Source organism: Filicampus tigris, chromosome 6 (assembly GCF_054856515.1).
Source record: "Filicampus tigris isolate MCC_2025a chromosome 6, RoL_Ftig_1.0, whole genome shotgun sequence".
Classification (NCBI taxonomy): Eukaryota; Metazoa; Chordata; class Actinopteri; order Syngnathiformes; family Syngnathidae; genus Filicampus; species Filicampus tigris.
Window position 1 is genome coordinate 24,949,519 of NC_141222.1, and position 15,943 is coordinate 24,965,461.

General features: G+C 42.1%; 1 protein-coding gene across 1 annotated transcript in view; it reads left to right on the forward strand.

The window, feature by feature from the left end:
- Window positions 1–15,943, forward strand: part of zcchc7 (zinc finger, CCHC domain containing 7) — a 45,273-nt gene that overhangs the window by 21,214 nt on the left and 8,116 nt on the right. The window contains exons 4-7 of the mRNA XM_086034097.1: window positions 7,652–7,704; window positions 7,799–7,936; window positions 8,040–8,210; window positions 11,465–11,500. Of these exons, the coding sequence (XP_085890223.1) occupies window positions 7,652–7,704; window positions 7,799–7,936; window positions 8,040–8,210; window positions 11,465–11,500 (398 nt within the window). The remainder of the gene's footprint in view (window positions 1–7,651; window positions 7,705–7,798; window positions 7,937–8,039; window positions 8,211–11,464; window positions 11,501–15,943) is intronic.

Consider the following 15,943-nt stretch of genomic DNA (forward strand, 5'->3'; position numbering starts at 1 on the left):
GTGTGTGCTTTGCTCGGTTTGTTAATGGGCCCAGTCAACAGTGTGGCACAATGAGCGGTTTGGGGTTCCTGTTTAAGTGTCTGGACAGGGACAAAGGCGGAACACTTCAAGGCTTTCATGTTTTTAGCATAGCACATCAGCTAGCTAGCGGTAATAGTTTCGCTTGCTTATTAAATGAGAGCATATTGAAGGATGGAGAATGTATCTTGGCGTTACTTGTCTCCTCCTTTTGGTTATCTGCTTTAAACCGCCGTGTCGGGGCCACTTCCCACGAGGATGGTCCCGACCGTGTTTGTGCGTGTGCGTGCGCGCATCGCCCCAGGAGAGCCGGGAGTTCACGGTTCATTAGCCGCACATACACTTCCGTTCTGTTGTCAGTGGCAGCGCGCACACACACACACACACACACACACACACACACATGTACGTCCTCCTCCTTCCCCTCTGCATCTCAGAGTAATCAGAGTACCTAAGAGGGAGACAGGTAGCATCTGTCGCTTTCTCCTTCCTGATCTTCCCTCCCCTCCGTTGTTGTGTGTCCCCCTTCTCCCATGCCATTGTTTTGAACGTCCCTTGACAGCACGCTGATGGGATCATCGGAGAGTTGTCCCTTACCAGCCAAATCGGTTTTCTTCAGATGAAGGTTCGGGACGGATTTGCTACAAAAATGTCCAGCACACACAAGAAAATAATCATGTGTTACCGCTCTTATGCGGGGGTGTGCTATTCATTCCCCCAAACCGGCAGTCTTACATGGTCAAAAGGTTAACCTGAGGTAATGCTAGCTAGCCGCAGGACATCCAGACTAGTAGTTGTTGTTAGGCGTGTTATCGTAACTTGGTTGGCGCAGACACTGCCTACATTTTTATTGACACCTTTATTTGGATTAAAAGCCCGATCGGAGTAAAAATGCATCGCGCGCACACCCCATTCGGAATATTCGGACTTGATCAAGCCGATTCCGATCAAGATTTTATTCTGAAAGAGAAGGGTGGTTTATGTCGATTGATAATCCGATCATGAAAACACTTATTATTCCCGGAAGCTAGTAGGAGCAGAGCGAGCGAAAGACATTGGTCGCCGTCAGCAGTTGTGATGTCATTTTCAGTCGACAGAAGACAAAATGGCCGCCCCCAGAGATGGCTAAAAACAAGTGCATTTTGCTGCTTAACTTATATTCCACAAACGCAAAATGTATCAGAATGCCATGTTTCAATTTGCGGGCCTGCTGGCAACATATTCTTGAAAAAAATATGTTTGGCTTGACTTCCGCTTTAAAGAAATTTTGTCCATGTAAACGTAGCCAATTTCTTGCCAGCCTTTCTTCCCACGCATTTCTATCGCGTTAAAAGACACAACCAACATTTTACGAGTTGGTCCACCATGGGGGGCAAGCCTCAGCTTGTTTACGACCATCCTTGACATTTTCCGAGCAGATAGGGGAGAAAAACTCACTCTCAACAGACCTCACGCCATAAAATAATCTGTCATCGTATGATTTGACATCCGCTAATCAGCCTACTGATGGCTTTTGTCAGAGGTGGGGAATTATCTCGCCTGGCCTGTCCCACGTTCGGGTTGGCTGAAAGGGTCTGTCGGATGCAGCCAACATGGCAGCGGTGGCATCTCTCCAGCCAGCTTAGCCGCGAAGTGAAACCACCGCCATCTGCCTCTTCACTTCCTTCACGTGTTGGGTTAGCATGTAGCTAGCAGCTCAGCTCATTCTGGTTTTGAACAGACCCTCATGGTTGATTAGCATATTTTTCCCCTCACGCAAAGACCACCACCCCCACACACCTTTTTTTTTTCCCCTCGCCAATCCTCTATTGCAACTCCACCCCCCCACCCCCCTCCCCATGCATGTGTTTGATTCCTCGGCCGTGACAAAGAGCTTCACCCTTTATCCGCGTGTGTGTTGCTGAGATGGGGGGCCCTTAGATTAAGGGAAAGCTTCCTGCTCTTTATTTGTGGAGTCCCCCCGGGAGACGCTTTTTGGAAGGACTTTTCGTCGAGTCACCAACGCCGGCACACAGAGACCCGCTCCTTGATACATGCACACACCTTTAACCTCTACCTTCTTTCAAACTACTCATTGACTCAATCCCCGGTTGTTTAAGGCCAACTATGCATGCACACATCCCACTGAGGCCCCACAACCTGTTCACAGTAGGCGAGCACCACAGAGCTTCCTAGTTCATTTCTCTGTGCTAAACTGACCAGAACTAAGTAGACTGGAATCACAACGTTCGGTGAGATGCGCGTAGCCGCACATGCAGATGGTGCGAACCGAATCAATACGAGTAAAAACCCAAAGGAAATGCGCCCGCCTAAATGTGATTGTATCCAAAGTTTTTGGACCCATAAAATCATGAGGCAAAGCTGCTGAAATTGCAAATATGAGAGATATATTTACCAAAAGTGCTATTATTGGTTTTCTTCCTTGTGATTGACCTTTGAACGTGTTTTAAAAGGAGTCACATCTGACCTACTTTCCCTTATTTACAGTATCTTTACACTCATAGAAATACTCAGCATTAAACCTTTTACGATATTCAAAAAAAGAAAAAAAAAAATCTTAGGCGGAAATCAACCCAAACATATTTTTTTCAAGAATATGTTCACAGCAGGCCCACTAGTTGAAACACGGCATTCTTATTAATATTGTGTTTGTGGCATATGAGTTAAGCAGCAAAATGCACTTGTTTTTAGCCATCTCTGGGGGCGGCCATTTTGTCTTCTATCGACTGAAAATGACATCACAACTGCTCACAACGACCAATCACCGCTGACCTGTTTTCTGAATCTGAGCCGTGATTGGTTGTACCGAGCAGTTGCGATGTCATTTTCAGTCGACAGAAGACAAAATGGCCGCCCCCGGAGATGGCTAAAAACGGGTGGATTAACTCTTACTCTACAAACGCAATATTTATCAGAATGCCTTTTTTCAACTAGTGGGCTTGCATAGAACATAGTTTTGAAAAAAATATGTTTGTCCCCTTTAAGGTGCACACAAAACAAAATGTCACTAAAAAGTGTGACACAGATGTACCTTCAACCTTCTCGTGGAAGAATATTTTATAAACTACCTGTCTTTAAACTTTTTTTTATTTTACGTCTCATCATTTGTATTAAAGAGGAAAGTCAACCCACAAATTTCCTTTACAATAATATGTTCAATGCACCCCCACTAGTCTAAACACGGCATTCTGATTGCATTTATGGAATATGACTTAAGCAGCAAAATCCACCCGTTTTTGTCCATCTCAGGGGGCGGCCATTTTGTCACTTCCTGTCAACTGAAAATGACATCACGGTTGTTCAGGGCTCAGGTAACGACCAATCACGGCTCACCTGTTTTCTGAAGCTGAGCCATAATTGGTTGTTACCTGAGCCTCGAGCAACTGTGATGTCATTTTCAGTCGACAGCAATTGGCAAAATGGCCGCTTCGGAGATGGCGAAAAACGGGTGGATTTTACTGCTTAACTCATATTCTATAAACGTAATACTAATAAGAATGTTGTGTTTAGACTAAAGGGGGTGCATAGAACATATCATTGTAAAAAAAAAAATAATAATAATAATTTGGGGTTGACTTCCGTTTTAAAACTTATTTTTAGACCAACTCAGTAAAGTAGGATAATTTCACACGGCACACCCGATCATAATTAACGCGCACTAATCTTGAAGATGTCCATTGGGATACATGACGTCATTAACGATTGCGGGTGTTGAGTTAAAGCACTACTTTTACTTGAGTCAGCGAGCGGGATGTTGTTTCGCGAGGGGAAGGTCACGGCGGAAAGAGGTGCCATCCAAACAACAGTCCTTTTAATTTGTTTGACGGGGATGAGGGCTGATAACTCCCCTTTGCCGCCGCACATCGGGACTCAGGCAGAAAACGAGGCGAGGGAGTAAAAGCAAAGAAGCGGGGCTGAGCGGAATAGCGATAAGGGCTTGGATACAGCCAGTCAGAAGACGAAAGAGGCAGAGAAGAGTGTAATATTTGATTTGGGCTCAAGGCTGCGTGTTTGTCCAAAGGCTAAAAACTGTCAAGCAGCTAATCGCCCAGATGGATGCACGGCTGTGTCTGCATGCGTGTGTGGAAGCATGCGAGCCCGTGGCGGGTCATTGCCACCGGCTCATAATTAATGCCAAGAACATGTGTCTGTGTATGTTTCTGTTACCATTTCGGGATGTCAGTTAGTGTTTTGTGCCTCTTAAGAGAATACGCTGATCTCCCCGGAGGTGCTGTTAGTGTCTCTCGTACAGATGTGCCGCGCTGCCAGTGTCAGTTTCGGTGTGCACTCGTGTGCGTGTGTGTGTGTGTGTGGGTGTGGGTGGGTGTGTGTAACTGTGTATATCCTACTCTTATGGGAAACTAAGCTCATGCCTCGGGCTTTTAAGGTCTTTATGTTTCTCTATCAGTTTTGATTCCTCTGTTTATGAGTGCTGGGACAAAATAGTTGTATCGTAATATAGCGTATTGCATCGTTGCTCTCGCACTACCATAGGAAAATCGATACAGCGGATGTCAGACACTACAGTGGATAATAATAAAGTAAAAAAAAAAAGTATACACACATATACAGCGCACAGCATAAATGAGTACACCGCCTTCGAAAAATAACACTTTAAACGACGAATATCGAGCCTGTGTATTTTCTGCTTTAAGTATCGCGCAAGTCTTTTTGGTTTGTTGTTTGTTTGTTTTTTGTATGCAGGTCATATATGTTTTATCAGTAATTTTGCTCGAAACGGATAAAAAAAGAAAGAAAGAAACAAGATGTCAATAAACGCAAAAACAATTTCCAAAATGTTGACACGCCGAAATTTGTGTAACATCTGTTTAATTTATAACATGAAATTAAGGTTAATAATGTAACTTGGAGAACAACTTTTTCAGATTTCTTGAAATAAGGGTGGTGCAAAAATGAGTACACCCTACTGAAAGACTCTGGAGCAAAGCTAGATTTTCGACTACAAATGTCCACAGATGAGTCTAATTATTCATTACACAGGTGTCAAGCAGACAGTTGACTATAAATAGGAGTTACTTAAAGAAAAACCCTTTCCCATTTCATGTTGTTAGCAATGGCACCGCACGGAATAGAAATATCACAAGACCTGTGAGAGACAATAATTTCTTAATAAAATCGGCACGCAAGTTCACTGCAGTTAGCTAAGAAAGTAGAAAGCCAAGCTGGGGTGACTGTCTCCCGTGACACAATATGGCATACGACGCAGAGGAATGGCATGAATGGGTGCCGTAAACCAAGGAAGCCTCTTCTAAAACCCGGGCATAAAAAAAAAAAAAATGCGCCAAAAGAGTTTGCCAGGGCACATGTTGACCATTGGGACTCTATGCCATGGAGAGATCACTTCGTGCCCTTGGTCGTCGCGCACTTTTCCAACATGGCAATGATCCTAAGCACAAATCTAAGGGCACTGTGGGATTTCTGAAGAAGGTGACCCAGTATGACTGCTGATGCGAACCCAATTAAACATCTATGGGGACTTTTGAAGAGACAAGTTGAGCATCACTCTCCATCCAGCATCCAGTCTCTAAAAGAGGTCATTCTTGAGTCATGGAAAACGATTGATGGAACAAAACGTTGCCAGTGTGTCCATTCCATGCCTGGAAGACTTGGTGCCGTCATTAAACATCATGGAGGCTATACAAAATACTTGATGTAGAAGTTTTTGTTGTGGGGTGTACTCATTTCTGCATCGCCCTTATTTGAGTAAAATTGAAAAACATGTCATCTAATTTATTCTAACAACCTTCATTTCATGTTATAAGTATACAAACAGATGTATTAAACATGGTCTTGGCAAAATTTTGCAAATTGTTTTTGTGTTGATTGAGATATTGTTTAAAATTTTACGTAGCAAAGGGCGTGTACTCATTTATGCTGAGCACTGTATGTATTCACACACACACATATATATATATATTTATTTATTTATTAGGACTGTCAAAATGAAAGCATTAACTATGCACACTTTGCAAAGCCAAAGTCAAATACGTTATTAGTTGTAAGTCTTTGGTGTATCCTTCAGCAATTGTATTTTACAGGAAAAGAATCATATTCAATGATCAAAGAAAGCTATTAGAACAGTCTTTGAATCGAAATATACTTTTATTTCTTTTCCCATTAATTCCAAGATTTTACTCAAGTAAATATCGGTTCCAAGCTTCGTAAAAAAATTCTATTCGAAAAATGCGATTAATAGCGATCAATGATGGAAAATGTTTTGATTCTTTAGTTAAAAAATGTTAATCGCTTGACAGCACTAATATATATGTATATATATATATATATGTGTGTATGTGTGTGTGTATATATATATATATATATATATATATATATATGTATATATACATGTGTATATATGTATATATATATGTATATGTATATGTATATGTATATATATATATTAAAAAGAAACTGGAACAAGATCATCATTTCAAAAAGGTTTCCCCATCGTTAGTCTGATGTATAACATGCACAACTCAAATGAAAAAGAAAAACAAATATTTTCGAGAGCGGTCCTAAAAATGAAGAAGTGAGATAACACGATTGTACAAGTGGGATAACTGAGTGGGGATGTAGCTGTGTTCAGAACCAACCATTCAAATCAGTGGGAGACAGGACACACCTGCCACCATTTAAAATGAACCTCAAATACAGTTCAGATGTTCTAGTAGCCTTTTCTTGGCCTTTTTTTTTTTGCTTTTGAGCAGAAAACGTGATTTTGCCGTGATTTTGTATTCACACGTGTTTAGGAGTTTTTGTTGCGGTCTGATTAAACCGAGGTGGATGTTTTTGGCCGTAATTTTGAAAAAGATAAAGTGAATACCTAAATATACAGGCAATTCTTTTTGCCTCTTTGTTGCGCCTGATCTTGGTGGTATTGCAAATGAATGATGATTTGTGTGTGTACAAAACTTGGAAAAAAAATTGGCCTACATAAAAAGTCGGATGTCAGGTCTTATTTTGCAATTTCTGGTGAAATGGTCATTTTTAAACATCATAAAGTGACCAAATAATCCTGAAGTAGTGAGATTTTCCAAATGGAACAGCAATAGCTTAATTTTGCACTATGTAATGTTTTGGGTTAATGGGTTGGCGTGAAAAACACGGACAGAAAAACCAAATTTTCCACAAATTCAGGTATTTCAATTTCTAGATTTTAGTTTGTAAATGTTCACTTTAACGGGATGTTTGTAATGTGGGAACCACAGTCATGTAAAAATTGGAAATATTGGACGTGTATTTCACTGGACAGCAATGATATAATATTTAAGATGGGATATCTAAATATAATTTGTTTGGATCACTATTTTGTTCCGCGCCACAGATAAAAAGATTTGAACCACTGCTGCGCTAGACTTATAGCCGGTCATGGTTGTGTTGGTATATTTTTATTTGAATATAATAAAAAAAAAAAAAGACAATTTGACTCTGCTCTTTTTTTTCCCCTTTGATACTTTAATATCGTGTGATATCGTCAGATAAACAAGTTTTATTTGTTCACTCCCTTGTTTTCTGGTTGCTACTTTCGATTGCTACTTTACAATCTAGAATTGAATTCCATGTGTTGTGGCGCTGCATACTGTGCTGAAAACAACGCTTTCTGTTTTTCCAGAAGTTGAAGAGGATAATGATTGCCCCTGGGTGGTTTCAGACAAGGACAGGGAGGTATGTGGGAACAATTAACGGTTGTATGACAAATAATCTGAATGGTTTGCCTTTAATTGTAAATTGATGATGTATTTGTGCGTCTTTGTTCCAGGCTCAAATCTCCAACAAAGATCGGCAAGCCAGAACAGCCATACCGCGTGTTGCCAACAGATACTACACCGACAAAAATGTCCACTGCCGAAGCTGTGATAAAATTGGACATCTTTCCAAGAACTGCCCTGATCCCAAAGTCAGTTCTTTTTTTTTTTTTTTTTTTTGGGTGGTGGGCGGGCACTTAAACACGTACATATGCGCAACTGCTTTAAAAAAAAAAAAAATGTGTGACTCTGCAGAAGTTGCCCGTTTGCTTCCTTTGTGGCGTTCCCGACCACAAGTCCGCTGAGTGTCCCCATAAGCACTGCAACAACTGCGGCCTTCCGGGTCACCTGTACATTTCCTGCATTGAGAGGCCTTACTATCACAAACAGTGCCATCGCTGCGGCATGACGGGCCACTTCTTTGATGTGAGTACAGCTTCCTGTTTTGACGGGGTGTGACGTTTACTAATTGAGCATTGAGACACACACAGCCAGAGATCTCAAAAAATAAAGTGTGTTCTCGTCTGCAGTGATTAACGCTAGCGTGTTCACAACGGGCAGATTGTGCCCACGCGCGGTTACAGCTGCTAATCGGAACTGGGTCGCCAAGTTGCTCGGCAGCGGGTCAGCCCATCGGGGGGGGGGGGGGTGGGAGCTCAGTAACATGGAAGCTCATGCGGCGATTTATTTTCATGAGGTTTTCAAAAATAAAGCTCGGTTGTGAAAGTGAAAAATGACAAAGTTATCTGTTCAAAGGTCATAGGTTTGATATTAATACTGGTTTAAAATAACCGAGTGAGAAATTCAAAGTATAAGTAATTAAAAAAAAAAAAAAAGCTGATCGAATAAAAATTTGTATTAACAAGTGAACACAAATTCATGCAAAAACAAAAAAAAAAAACGGTTAGCTTCTTCACAAAAATGTTCATTTTAGTCAATGCAACCGGCAGCTAAAAGTGGATGGCTGTAGTTTAGACTTTGGACAAACCTAATTTAATCCCTACAAACTTTTTGGACCCTGCCTCCTAAAAGAAGGAGAATTGACACTCATTTGGAACCAGAATAAAGCATGGAACCACAATCGAATCTGGAATCGTTCAAATTCAAATTCAAATTCTGCACTCTGAAACCAGAAACTGAATCACAATTCAAATGCATTTTCTGCACTGTCAATTTCAAATCATTTCATATTTCTGAATAAAAGGATGGAAATTCAAACTTTTTTTTTTTTTTTTTTTTTTTAATCCAATTCATCAATTAATCGACAAAAATAACCTTTTGGTCGCCGCCCTTCATCAATCAAAAATTCACTTTTGCCGTTTGTTGGCAAACGACCTCACCCACACTGTCCGAGTAATAATGACTCAAAGGGGGTCAGCGCACGCCGCTGTTCACATTAATTGATACACTTGAGTAATTACAGCTTAGTTATGTCTCTGCCATGCTGCATATACGGGCTGTGTGTGCGTGCGCGCGCGCGCGCGTGTGTGTCTTTGCTCACACTGAAGGGCGAATCTAATGACCATCAATGACAATTATTCCACCGCAACATCCATTACCGCGCCCACCGGCGCTATGTAGAGCCGGAAAACCCAAGCGCGTACGTAACCAGCCCGCGCGTGTGTCTCGATGTGCCTCACTTTCTTTTTTTGCACTCCGTCAGTCAGTCATGTACTGTGCCCTGCGTAATGGATGAGTAACCAGGTGAACACCAGAGGGAGAGCAGCACACGGGCAACACCCGCATTTTCTCTCACCAACAGAGCCTTTTTTTCTCATCTTACCCATGCTAGGTTTTCCAATTTGTGCACGTGAAAGTTCGGTGGAAATTGTAATTAGTTTTGCCGCGTGGTAAAACTTTATTTCTCGGACGCAATGCGTGTGCGAGTGCGTGCGTGTGCGCGCGCGCATGTGTGTTTGTGGAGAAGCGAGAGTCAGGTCTCCGTCCCTTGGGTCTTTCTGTGTCTCTCATTAAAGACAGACGGTTGACGGAGCGCAAGTGTGTCGCTCGCCTCGCCTGTCGCCCTCGACAACAACACGCCACCCTGGCGGTCTGGAGGGAGGAGCAAACGTGGGGTGTGTGCGCGGATGAGGGGGTTACGGGGGGGGGGGTTTAAAAGAACGCTTGATGAGATGGAGAACGACACAGCTGTTGAAATTCATATTTATCTTTGTGTTCATATCGAAAGTCAAAGTAGCGCCTGCTAGATGAGGCCACAACCGATTTTAATTGGGGACCTTTTCACTTTGCCCTGCCGCTGTGGAATTAATTGCTAATGTTTGTAGTTTCTGTCAGTTTAGAACTGGACAATATCATACTGAAAGCTGAAAAAAAACAAAAAATTAACTTTACAATGCGTTAAAGAAACTCAGTTAACTCAATTTGATTTACTTGCTGTGGCAGCCAACCTCTGCGCAATTTGCAGCTAAACTTAGAGGAGAGTCAGTGGCGCAAAGACGGACAAAGGCGGGGTTTCACTTTAAAAAGTTGCTTGACGGCTCATTGGAGAAATCCCAAATACTTTGCGCACTTTGCAAAGCCAAATTCAAACACCGTAATTAATTGGGCGTCTTTGGCGTATCGTTCAACAGTCGCACTTTTCGGGAAGGGAGTCGTTTTCAGGGATCAAAGAAAGCTTTGAGAACAGTCTGCGAATCGAAATATACTTTCATTTTTTTTCCCACATTAATGCCAAGATTTTAGTCACGCAAATATCTGCGACATGCTTTGTCGGAAATTGTAATCGAAAAATGAGATTAATCGCGATCAATCATGGAAAAATGTGCGATTAATGAGTTAAAAGCGTTTAATCGCTTGACAGAAAAAAAGCTTTGAGAACAGTCTTTGAATCTAAATATACTTTTTTTTTTTTTTTTTTTTCACATTAATTCGAAGATTTTAGTCAAGTAAATACCGGTATGTTACAAGCTTTGTCGGAAATTGTAGTTGATAAATGTGATTAATCACGATCAACCATGGAAAAAATTTGCGATTAATTTGTTTATATATATATATATATATATATATATATATATATATATATATATATATATATATATATATATATATATATATATTAAATGAACATCTTTCTGGCAAAACTGAGCATTATTATCTTTGTCACGGTCTTGTATTCCATCTCGCAATGTGCAAGCGGTTCTAATGTTATGTCTGGTAAATCTACCTTTCTTCACACAGTAGCTTCTACCCACAGGGTGTGTAAGTAGATAAACCTGATTGCCGGCGGCAACTGCGGCATTTTCAATTTCCCAGTGGGAAGTGGCGGCATTTGAGACAGGATGTCGGAATGCAATGGGAACAGCGTGCCAAAGCCCCGGAGATAATGCTTTAACCACACCAGGACAGAGCGACAAGACAAGGCCGAGTGAAGAGAGACTCAGTCATTGGTGGCTGAGGAAGACGGGGAGAGGTTTTGGTTGTAGCCTGTTTTCGTCGGATTTCAACGTTAAAAAAAGGTTTTTTTTGAATGACTACTTTAGCACGACTGAGCATCCGTTGCTGCCCCGTTTTGTTATTCTCTCTTCGGTCTAAAAACAAACCCCCTTTCCCCCCCCCCCTCCGGATTATTGTCACTACTTACTTCTGCTTTGTAAAATCTTTTCAGCGTTTGTGAATTTAACGAACACACTGTAACTCTGTGCCTTTTCTCCCCTCTGCAGGCATGTCCAGAGATCTGGAGACAGTACCACATCTCAGTGAGTGCCATACAGTCGAACAAAACACACAATTGTCCGTACGGAGCTAGACGCGTCACTGCTCTCACTACCTTGGTGTCGATCTTTTGCCAAAACACACTTGAAATCTCCCACATGTGGGGAAATGTGGAAACGGAGGTTGAACTTTTTTTTTTTTTTTTTGGGGAGCCACGGTGACAGCATCATGCTTCGGAGCTGGAACTGGGGCCTTTGTCAAGGTGGAGGCAATTGTGATTAGTTCCAAATAGCAGTCGGTGTTAAAAAAAAAAACAACACACTTTTAGGATTGTACTAAAAAGCAATAAATCAATAAATAAAAAATGATGATAACGTCAGTAAAAGCCTACTAATAGCTGAAATGTATTTGGGGTTAATCAGAGTGTGCACTGACTCCCATTTAACGTAGGTTTGAATGTAATTGGTGAATTCTGGACAGCCACGTCGCCATTTATAAGAGGGTGTGGACACTTGTGCAATGACATGATCTCGTTTTTTTTCTTTTTACTTTTCGAAGATTTTTTTTTTTCCATTCAGTAGTCGCACAGATTACAAGCCACATTAATGGTGGAAAAAGTTTTGAATATATATAGATATAGATATAGATATATAGATAGATAGATATAGAGAGAGATATCACCAAAATGTTGAAAGTGGGTGTGTAGACCTTCTATATCCACTGTCATACGGCCTCTGTATGTCTCTCACTTTGGCTTCATTTTTCTGCACACTACCAAGTTGTGATCGTCCCACATGGACTAAACCCACCTACAAACTTTCTAGCCAACAGATGTTGCTCTTTTTTTTTTTCTTTCCTCAGTCGTACTTTCCAGGCCATCCGTTTTTTTTTTTCCCCGCAATGCTATGTGCTAAACTTCAGCTTTACAGATGCCCTTTCTGCTCTCCAAGTTAGTGAGAGACTGTATCGCTCATAATAAAGGCAATTACAGCCACCTAGTGGCACCACGTGTTATTTTTGGGGAGGGGGGGGGGGCTGTTATTTGAGGTGCGGCATCTACAGTGTTTATTCAAGTGGAGGGCAGACCTGGAGAGTAATTGGACCATAGCGTATTATATTTAAGAAGCAAGCTATGTGAGGAAAGTGCTAACTACCTCCTTGAGAGATTTTGCTTTTTGATGCGTGCTCGGGGTTTTTATCCTATAAAAGCGCGGCAGTTAAAAGTGGCAATGCCGACAGGGGGCCATATTTGCTTATGCGTGGGCGTTCTTTTCCGAAAAGAGAAGTAAATTGCTCCGCTGTGTGCGCGTGTGCGTAGGAGAGGGTGTGATATAGACCTCAGCCTAAGAGAAAAGAGCAGCTTGTTTGTCAATTAAAAGACGTGATAAAGCATGAAATGTGCTGCCAACGCCACACGGGACAAACGAGTGAGAAAGAGGCAAAGAGGAGTGCGTATTTGCATACATCTCGCTGTGCGCTCTGTGTATGTGCGCGCGTGCTCGGGGAGGTCTGTCACTCTCCTCTGTGGAGATTAATTAGCAGGGGCTGTCTGGTGAAAAAAAAAAAAAAAAAATGGCAGCGTCGTTAGCTAGCATGGAGGGAGCGGGACCGCAAAGTTCCCGGGGAGACGCCGGCTCGGAAAAGGACAGGATTTGAGTCGAATGTTCATATTAGCGTGTTAGCACGCGGCGTCCTTTGCTCTCGGGGACCGAAAAGGAGACGGAATGAGTGTCACCGCACAAGATGATGCGAGCGTTTCATGTTTGCGCGGCGGCATGTTTTAACGGGTGGTGGATTATGACCCAGGTCTAATTGGAGTATTTAAGCCGTTTAAGCACCGGGAACAGAAGGTCGTTACACTTCCAAAACTGGCATTGTGGGGGGTGGGGTGGGGGGGGGGAGTCCGCGCCAACTAAACAAAAGCACTCGCGGCACACTCTGCATGCATACGCGGGCGCGGGGGCTCCTTCTGTTTAAGACAGCCTCATTTTATTCATGATGCCGCTTATGACCCTGAACTCCCCAATGTGAGAAGGTGTGTGCGTGTGCGTGCGCTTTGGGAGATGTGACTTCTGTCACCTTCCGCTGGGCTCAGCCAGGTGTGAAAAGGCATTCTGTCAGACCGCCCTGCAACCGCTCCTTCCCGTGTGCGCGCGCACGTGCGCTCGGTCCGTTTATCTTCCCTGGGTGTGTGCGTTGTCGAGGTGCACCTGGCCCTCGACTAACAAACTCCTCCAAACCACACGGCGTTGACCACAATGCCCTGGGGTGCTTACTAAGAATATTCTGTGAGATACGCACGCACTCACTCGCACACCAAAAAATAATTTGAGCAGCAATTGGAGTGATAATCCATCCTGAACATTTTCCGCCTTGATCTGCTTTGAAAACCTTGCGTAAGTAACAGGGATGTCACGAGTCACTCAAGCCCCGATTCGATTCGATTTTCAGCTCGCGATTTTCGATTCGATTTTTGAAAAATTGCTCGTCCCTGTGCACTTGTGTGATTCTGAAGCCGTCCGCAAACGCAATACGCAATGATGTTTGGCGCAAAAGCATAATTTGATCGACACATTCAAAATGTGCTACGCATCTGGAATGGGAAAAACGTTTCAAGACATCATTTCCGAGATGAATTTAATCAACTCGATTTTCGATTAATCAAATAAATTAATCGGGGCGAATCGCTTTGTTTTGGAGTCAGCCAGTCCTCCCTCAAACGTCTCCTGTTGGCCCAAAATGCTGCTGCCCGCCTACTAACTGGAGCTCAGAAGATGGAGCCAATTCTGGCCTCCCTTCACTGGCCCCCAGTGCATTTCAGGGTTCGATTTACGATTCTCCTATTTGTCTATAAACCATTAAATGGCCTTGCCCCGGCGTAGCTCTCTCAGGTCTGCGGACCAGGCGCTGCTCGAGGTGCCGAGGAACAAGCGGAGCCTCGGAGGGGATCAGGCTTTTTCGACCGCTGGTCCTTCCCTTTGGAATGTCCTCCCATTGGATGTTGGGCGAGCCCCCTCTCTGTCCACTTTTAAAACCCGGTTGAAGACACACTTCTATTTGCTGGCTTTTGATTAGACCTGAAATTTTTGTCCCTTTTTGGTGTATATAGTGTTTTGTGTTAATTTATTGATCAACACTGTGTATTATGGCCTTTTATAGTTTATTATTATTATTATTATTACTATTTATTTATTATTATTTATTTATTATTATTTGTTTATTGTTCGTAAAGTGCTTTGTTACAGCTCCAGCTGTTATGAAATGCGCTATATCAATAAAATGGTATTGTATCTTCTATTAGACAAACTCAATTTAAAGTCCATCAGAGTAAATATAGTCGGGTATGTGGGTATTTTGTTTATGCGCATACACTTTTTTTTTTTTGTCAATGACATCCTTTGTCTGGTTGTGATTTGAGCCTGTCCCCATTTGATACTTAGACTTTTTTACATCAAGTACTAAAAAAAAATAAAAAATACAAAAAAAAAATACTTGGCTCTCCAAGTACCATCCTAATGACCAACATTAAAGTACAGTAATGTAGTAGTTAAAATTGGTTACATCCTTAGTGAAACATTATTTCAGTTACAGTATAAGGTATGGGGTTCGAATCTTGGCTCCGGTCCACCTGTGCAGGCTTTGTATGTTCTGCCCTTGCTTGCTTGGATTTTCTTCTGGGTACTCCGGCTTCCTCCTACTTCCCCAAAACATTTGAGAGACAATATAAACAAAGGATGGATATAAAATGCAATATAATGAACCCTTTCTCTTTTAGTCATTTGGAGTTGCCTAAATATTTTCTGATTATAAACACTACGCGTCCACGAAAGTAACACTTCAAATGGCGCTAGAACAGTTTTAACATTTGTTGTCTTTACCTAAGCCAATTAACGGTGAGACAGTTCAAACGAAGTGCATTACTGTATTTTCTCCAACTCGGCGCTCTCAAACTACACGGTGTTAGAGCGCTACCCCGTGGTCAATTCCAGAACTGCATTTCAATGCACAGGACGAACTTCTCACTCGTGTTTGTTGAACGTTGTTAATTGTAATCGCTCGGATGCTTTCATTCCATTTTAACCATCTTCAACGTCTGTATGTTTGTCTTTGTGAGGGAGAATTTAAGTGAGGGCTTGGCTATATTTATAAATGGACTATTTTATTGACACTGACATCATCTATGAATCCTACAAAAGGCTATTTTGCTTTCATTTCTGAGAATAGTTATAATAAGTGAATGAAATAAGTAAAGCAACCAACAAATACGTCATTCATCAATGATTGCATCGCTTTTAGAATGTTATACTGTTATATAAACTTCCTCAGAAATCATGTTGTGGCTATAGATGCATGCATGCACTGGTTGTTATTTTTTGTACAGGTGTTATTGGATGCACTGCTTGGCTGTACGTGGCAATGCGCACGCACACGCACGCACGTGCGCGCATCGAAAGGTGCTGTGTTATCAGAGGTCTAGCAGGCTTTGC